The following is an 8,109-nucleotide window of genomic DNA, read 5'->3' on the forward strand; positions in this document are numbered from 1 at the left end:
GACACCTAAAGCTTTCTTAACCTACAAATTATATGGTATTTCCAAGCCTTAAATACATATCTTAAAAGAATCAAAGAAGCCATTGGGTGGTCAAAGAATAATACCTAAGTGAATTTCCAGACTGAATTTAACTAGTTGTTATGGTAACTTGGATCTAATGATCTTTTTTTTTCTTTTAATAAAGCTGTTTCCAGTATCCTCAGTTGTACTCTTCTTTATCTTTCTGTATCATGGTAATAGTAGGGAGGTTGAAAGAACAGTTAATAGCATATGCAAGGAAGAATATTCTAGGAGGGGAAAGAGGGAAAAGATAATATGGAGTAGCTGTATCATCTTTTTAATCAGTTGTGTTTGGTTGTGCCTGTTTTTAGGTACTATCCTGCTTAGTACAGATTGCCTCAGTCAGAAGATCCCTATTTAACAATGCAGAGAGGGCCAAGTTTCTCTCACATCTTGTTGATGGTGTTAAGCGAATACTGGAAAACCCACAGGTAAGATTTTTGAGAATTTACTATTTGAATACATATTTAAATACATGTTGTGTGTGGATGTGTGTAATTAGTATATGCCTCTCTGTTGAATCCGAAGGAACTACCATCTAGAAGCCACACTTAGCAGAAACCTAGAGAACACTTCAGTGTGTCATTCTCAGAAGGTTTAAGTGAGTCTGTATCTGTCGGCAGATTTTTTTCCTTTAAGATTTTATTTATTTATCAGAGAGTACAAGCAGGGGGAGCGGCAAGCAGAGGGAGAAGCAGGCTCCCTGCTGAGCACAGAGCCTGATGCAGGACTTGATCCCAGGACCCTGGCATCATGACCTGAGCGGCTTAACCGACGGAGCCACCCAGGTGTCCTGTAGGCAGATTCTTGAAAATGTTTACCCAAATGAGGAATTTGTATCCTCTAGCTTCAAGAATGCAGGAGTTAGGGGAAAGGACCACTTGGACACAGGAAAATAAGACAGCTGGTCATTTTTCCAAGAAATTAAGAATTCAGAGTTTGGTTTTTGTTTCTGTTTCCATTTTTTTTTTTTTTTTAATATACATTATTTACCCAAGTGTGTAGGTCTGCTTTTAGATGGGAAGGGAGATACTGCCCATCTGGTATTCATTGCGTAACTCAATTGCCCTTTTTGTGTTTTTCATTTCCAGAGATTCAGCCAACACTTACTTTTTTTTAAAGTGCCACTCCTCTACACTAGAAAATACCATACAAGCATTTTGTTTTTAAATATACTCAGTTCTGTCCCTCTTTTTAATAATTCTTTTTTTTTAACCAAAGTATAGTTGACTGAGAATGTACATCAGTTTCAGATGTACAACATAGTGAAACAACTCTGTACATTGTGTTATGCCCACCGCAAGTGTGGCTACCATTTGTCACCACACAATGCTATTATAGTACCATTGACTATATTCCCTGTGCTGTACCTTTTCTCCTCATGACTTCTTCACTGCATAACTGAAAGCCTGTGGCTCCCACTCCCCTTCATCCATTTTTGGCCATCCTGCCCATTGCCTCCCCTCTGGCTACCTTCAGTTTGTTCTCTGTATTTATGAGTCTGTCTCTGCTTTTTTTTGTTTATTTGTTCATTTGTTTTATTTTTTCAGAGTCTATATATAAGTGAAATCCTCTGGTATTTGTCTTTCATTTGACTCATTTAGTTCACTTTGACTCACATAATACCCTCTAGGTCCTTCTACATTGTCGCAAATGGCGAGATGTGAGTCTTTTTTATGGTTGAGCAATGTAATACATTGTATGTATATGTATGTGTATGTGTATATATATGTGTGTGTGTATATGGTACATATATATAGACCACTTCTTTATCCATTCATCTATCATTGTACACTTAGGTTGCTTCCATATCTTGGTTACTGTAAATAATGCCACATACACATAGGGTTGCATATATCTTTTCAGATTAGTGTTTTTGTTTTCCTTGAGTAGTTACCCAGTAGTGGAATTACTGGATCACACAGTATTTTTATTTTTAATTTTTTGAGGAACCTTCATACTGTTTTCCACAGAGGCTCTATCAGTTCATATTCCCACCAGCAGTGCATGAGAGTTCATTTTTCTCCACATCCTTACCAACGCTTGTTCTTTCTTGTCTTTTGAAGTCAAGTTTGTAGGGTTTTGGGGGAGGGGGGTGTTGGTCTTTTGTTTTTGTTTTGTTCTGTTCTTTTAAGGAAGCTGTACACCCAGTGTGGGGTTCGAACTCACAACCCTGGGATCAAGGGTATATGCTCTTAAAAAAAAAAAAAGAGTAACGTGCTCTAATGACTCAGCCAGCCAGGTGCCCGAGGACTTCTTGTCTTTTTCTGACAAGTGTAAGGTGATATATCTCATTGTGGTTTGATGATGAGTGATGTTGAGCATGTTTTCATGTGTCTGTTGGCTACCTGTAGGTCTTCTTCAGAAAAATGTCTCTTCAGATCCTCTGCCCATTTTTTAACCAGATTGTTTTTTGGTGTTGAGTTGTTTATATATTTTGGATCCTAACCCCTTATAAGATATATTATATACAGGTATCTTCTCCCATTCAGTAGGTTGCCTTTTCATTTTGCTGATGGTTTCCTTCACTGTGCAAAAAGCTTTTTATTTTGATGTAGTCCCAGTAGTTTATTTTTGCCTTTGTTTGCCTTGCCTGAGGAGACATATTCAGAGAAGTGTTGCTGGGACAATGTCCAGGAGATGACTGCCTACATTTTCTTCAAGGAGTTTTATGGTTTCCGTCTCACATTTAGATCTTTAATTCATTTTGAGTTTATTTTTGTGTATTTGTAAGAACGTGGTCCAGTTTTGGTTTTTTTGCATGTTTCTGTCCAGTTTTCCTAGCACCGTTTATTAAAGACTATTAAAAATGCATTTATTCATCCAACAAATACATAGAGCACCTACTATGTACCAGGGATGTGGTGGTGAACAAAATAAAGTATGCTTATCGAGGAATACCTATATAAGAAAACAATAAATATACCTATATAAGTGTAATATGCAAATAAATCCAAAGTTTTTCATATAAGTATAAAGTAAAATATATAAAAATACTAATCTAGGAATTAAATTGTTACAGCAGTGATGATATAATGTAAATAAATTAAACATTTTTATGACTTTGTCACAGGAGTATAGCCTTATTTAATGATAAATTTGACAGAGGTAAAAATGAAAATTTCATGATCTTTGATCAGTGGGAAGCAAACAGACCAGAAATATCTTCAATTGTACCCCTTTTCTGTTGCTAATTAACTTTACAGCTTTAAGCAAGTAATGTGATCCTTCTGAGCCTCCATTTCAGACTTTCAATTGAGGCTAATAATTTCATCCCACAGGATAATTGTTTTGAACAAATGAGATAGTAGATGTGACCATCTCTTTTAAAAGTGATTTTCTAAAAAATTGTTTTTGAACATTCTACGGATGTGTCATTAGAAGTGAGGACCTGTAGCTGAGAAGTTCAAGTAGATTCTCCCTTCCCCTTGTGCCATCCCCATTGTCATTCTGAAAGTATACATTTACATTTTATTTTCCTCCTGTGCTGTCACCAGAGCTTATCAGACCCAAACAATTACCATGAGTTTTGCAGACTACTGGCCCGATTGAAGAGTAACTATCAACTGGGAGAATTAGTAAAGGTGGAAAACTACCCTGAGGTCATCCGATTGATAGCTAACTTCACAGTGACCAGCCTACAGGTTTGTCTTCTCTCGTATCTCTCCTGCACGGTGAAACCTCTTCTCTTGCTCATTGGTTTTGAACTTAAAAGAATATGGGCATACCTCATTTTATTGCACTTCATGGATCCTGTGTTCTTTACAAGTTGAATGTTTGTGGCAACCCTTCATTAAGCAAGTATGTCGGTGCCATTTTTCCAATAGCACTTGCTCGCTTCATGTCTGTGTTGCATTTTGGCAATTCTCACGCTATTTCAGGCCTTCTCATATTTAATATGGTGATCTGTGGTCAGTGATTACAACTCTGAAAGCTCAGGCGATGGTTAGCATTTTTAGCACCAAAATATTTTTTACTTAAGATATGTACTTTGTGTTTTAGACATAATGTTATTGTACACTTACTGGACAATAGTGTAGTATGAAACAAAACTTTCTTATGTGCACTGGGAAACCAAAACACTCATTTGACTCGCTTTATTGCAGTGGTCTGGAATCAGACCCCTAGTAGTATCTCCAAGGTATGCCTGTATTCCCTCCCCCACCCCCGCCTGAATATAATATAGGGCAACCCTGCAGAGTAGTTATTGCAGCCTGATTGTTTGCCTTAAAGAAGTGTGAGGAGTTTGGTTAGAGGAACATGTGGGAATTGCAAGGATAATATTTAGCTTATCCCTCTGAAAAAACACGATTGGAACATAGACAAAAGAGTCGAGAGAGAGCTAGTGACCTCTCTTAGTCATGTAATATAGGACAGTGGTTCTCAAATTTTATGGCTTGCATCAAAATCATCTGGAAAGTGTGATGAAAAACACAGGTTGCTTGTGTTTTACCCCCATAATTTCTGCTTCACTAGATGCAGAGTGGAGCCTTGGTGTCTCTGTGTCAAACAGGTTCTCCAGGTGATTCTCAGGGATACTAATGTTTGAGAACCACTTACACAAGGCTTTCCTTGTGGGAAGGCTTACACAACCAGTGTAGAGCAGCTCTTTTTATTAGATGCTTAATCTCCAAAATAATAATAAGCACATTAGATGAGTTGTCACGCACAGAACAAAGCCCATAAACATTTATCCCTTTCTTTTTTTTTAAGCCTTTATCCTTTGTGTCAAATGGCATGGGACTAATGTGTATAAAAAATGAGAAATATGCCTCCTGCTCTTTTGGTTTTCCTTAGCACTGGGAATTTGCCCCAAATAGTGTGCACTATCTCCTGAGCCTTTGGCAGCGGCTGGCAGCCTCTGTGCCATACGTGAAAGCCACAGAGCCCCACATGCTGGAAACTTATACTCCTGAGGTCACCAAAGCCTATATCACATCCCGTTTGGAATCTGTGCACATCATCCTGAGGTAAGGAAACTGGGACAGCCGCCTGGTGTCAGACGTGCCAGAGGTCAGACACCCAGTTGGCGAAAGCGCACTTGACATGGGCCTTCTTGGAGCTGATGCCGTTAACGGCCGTTTCCTCATGTCAGCCGAATAGCAGGTGGAGCATAAAATCTGAGAGAACAGGCTTTCTCTGCAACATCCTCATTCATGTCCCCATTTTTCTGCCCTCCTTGGTGATCTCTTTGAATACAAGGTATATCATCAGTATTCTCTTTGTCCTTGCCGATGATTCCTTTTTAACATGACAGGAACATTTATAAGCTATAGATGATAAGAATTATGTGTAAGTTATAGGTGCTTTAGTTTCCTGAAGAAAGAAGTAGATAACTAAGACGACACAATCCAGAGCTTACCAGAAGAGGTAGAATCCTACGCAGCTAATTGCCGATTGCGTTACAGGAATGCATGGTTTCTGTCTACCTTGACTTAACTGGACCAGAAATCTATAGCTAAAGAAATGTTAGACCCTTTCAGAAATGACTTGTAAAAAGTGAAGTTATTCTTGAGGGACCTTTCTTGTATGTGTGTATATCTGTATTTATATCTGTATTTTTTGTTGTTATTTTTCAGGGGAATTGGACTCTGAAGTTCTGGGTTTTGTTTTGTGTTTTTTTTAAATCAGATCTTAATTGGCTCAGAGTCAAGTGCATTAAATTGTCATAAGAGTTATAGGCGCAATTGTTAATGACTTGAATCCTTTCAAAATGCAAGTATTTGTGAAGTCCCCTGGAAAGCATTGTTCTATCAGCCATGTAGTTTCTGTTCCTGAGGATTCAGCTGGTTTCAGTGAGGCATTGTTGAGGAGTGGTTACAGGTGTGGGCTCTGGGCTGGAATAGCCAGTTAATAGCTGTGTGCTCTTGGGCAGGTTATTAAAAGGATTAAATTACTGTGTCTTGGCCCTGTATGTGGACCATAGTATACACACAGCTGTGACCTCTAGTTGTGATGGTCATGGTGGTGCAGCTGCTGGGTTGTCATACTGTGATGTAGCAACAGAAGAGGAGCTTGGAGTACAATGTGATTTTTAAGTCTAGCAACCGATACGTAAGGTAGGACCTGGTATAGATTCACAGTGCCTCCTCTGTGAGTCTAAAATCCAAGAAGTGAAAACTAAATTTTCTCATAGGTTGGAAACAGAACTCATTTGGTGGCAAAATTTGACATGTGCTAATATGAGACCGTTTAGAGCCTTTTTGAAAACTTCTGCTTTGTATGACTCTTCCTGATGGTTAAACATTTTGCTACAGGAAAACTGTAGTTGCTACCCTGGAGAGTCCATTGAGGGTTCATAGCACATGCTAGAAGCATCATATTGCCTCTTTAAAATCTGAAGAGCTCTGAATTCCAAAACATATCTGGCCACAGTGGCCCCACACAGGGACAGGATATGTGTAGTCCCAAAGGTACTTAGAGCCAAGAACAAGCAAGAGAGTAAGAACCAAGAGCTCCTAGGGTATGAAGCAAAGGACTGAAGGGATTGAGGCAGACGTTAAGGGAGCAGGAGTTCAGATCAAAAGCTAGACACCAACTCACAGAGTGTATCTAAAGAAGATGACTTTAGTATGACCATCTTCCCACTTTTTATATTATATGTTTCTTGGTAAAATGTAGTGTTGTTAAACGGTGGCTAAATGCAGAAGAACGAGAGGTGTTGTACTGGGGAAATCAGTGGTATCTTTTAAGAGAGCCGCCTTCCTTTTCCCTTGGGAGCAGGGATGGCCTGGAAGACCCTCTGGAGGATACCGGCCTGGTGCAGCAGCAGCTGGACCAGCTGTCCACCATCGGGCGTTGTGAGTATGAGAAGACATGTGCACTCCTCGTGCAGTTGTTTGACCAGTCCGCCCAGTCCTATCAGGAGCTGCTGCAGAGTGCTAGTGCCAGCCCGATGGATATCGCGGTGCAGGAAGGTGAGTGGACAGTGCTGCGGCCTGAAAAGTGGTGCTGTCTTTCCTTCTTCACTCACTGCCACCTCTCTTTCCTTCCTGCCCCACAAAAGGACTCTTCAATCATCCATCTTCTCCATCTACACAAAAGAATACTATGAATAAATGCCACAGGGCTAAGGGAAAGTAACTGAAATCGTGTCTAGGTGGATGTGTTTTTAACTTCCAAGAAAGTACTGGACTCTGGAGCTCCTGGATGGCTCAGTCGGTTAAACATCTGCCTTCAGCTCAGGTCATGATTCCAGAGTCCTGGGATCCAGCCCTGTGTCAGGCTTGCTGCTCAGCGGGAAGCCTGCTTCTCCCTCTCCCTCTGCCTGCTACTCCCCTGCTTGTGTTCTCTCTCTCTCTCAAATAAATAAAATTTTAAAAAGAAAAAAAAAGTACTGGACTCTAAAAATAATGACCTTGTCTCATAGGGGACTGTTGGTTATCTACTGAATTTCCCCTTGGCCTCACCCTTGCCAGAGCAGGGTGGTAGCTATGCTCAGTAAGAAAAGTTAGACACTATAGCTTTACCGTACTGTTCTTAAGATTACAGAAGCTCCTAGTAAGAAACACACCTCACTATGAGGAGATTTCGTCAATGAAATGACCGCTGGAGTCTAGACACTAACAGATCTTCTTCCTGTTGCAGGACGGCTGACGTGGCTGGTTTACATCATTGGCGCAGTGATTGGTGGCCGGGTTTCCTTTGCCAGCACTGATGAGCAAGATGCTATGGATGGCGAGCTCGTCTGTCGGTAGGTGCTCTCACAGAGTCTCTCCATTTCACAGCTTTGACCGAGACCCCTCATTTTGGGTCCTAACATCACAGGAACTTGACATGCTTCTATTAATGCTTTCCTCCTTCTATATTGATAGAATATAATCTCATGAAGCTGGTGCCCAGAAAATGAAGGACTGTTACAGCCCTAGCTTCAGACATTTTATAAATACAGCAAAAATTCTACCTACAGTCTTTACTGAAAAAACATTTACAGTAATTCAGCAAGGAAATGACGGATACAGAATTAGGAAAACCAGAATAGGGAGTAGCTTTTAGTTTTAAGGACAATATCTTAGAGTTAATGAAATGTGGACTGCTTTTTCCATAGCA

The 8,109-nt window shown here is 40.1% G+C and overlaps 1 protein-coding gene across 2 annotated transcripts in view; it reads left to right on the forward strand.

Moving 5' to 3' along the window:
* The window catches only part of XPO7 (exportin 7), a 39,933-nt gene that overhangs the window by 11,612 nt on the left and 20,212 nt on the right, over window positions 1–8,109 (forward strand). For both annotated transcript variants that reach the window (XM_032332081.1, XM_032332082.1), the window contains exons 9-13: window positions 372–491; window positions 3,558–3,704; window positions 4,858–5,030; window positions 6,784–6,977; window positions 7,648–7,753. In XM_032332081.1, coding sequence (XP_032187972.1) covers window positions 372–491; window positions 3,558–3,704; window positions 4,858–5,030; window positions 6,784–6,977; window positions 7,648–7,753 — 740 coding nt within the window. The remainder of the gene's footprint in view (window positions 1–371; window positions 492–3,557; window positions 3,705–4,857; window positions 5,031–6,783; window positions 6,978–7,647; window positions 7,754–8,109) is intronic.

This window comes from Mustela erminea, chromosome 2 (genome assembly GCF_009829155.1).
Source record: "Mustela erminea isolate mMusErm1 chromosome 2, mMusErm1.Pri, whole genome shotgun sequence".
Taxonomy (NCBI): Eukaryota; Metazoa; Chordata; class Mammalia; order Carnivora; family Mustelidae; genus Mustela; species Mustela erminea.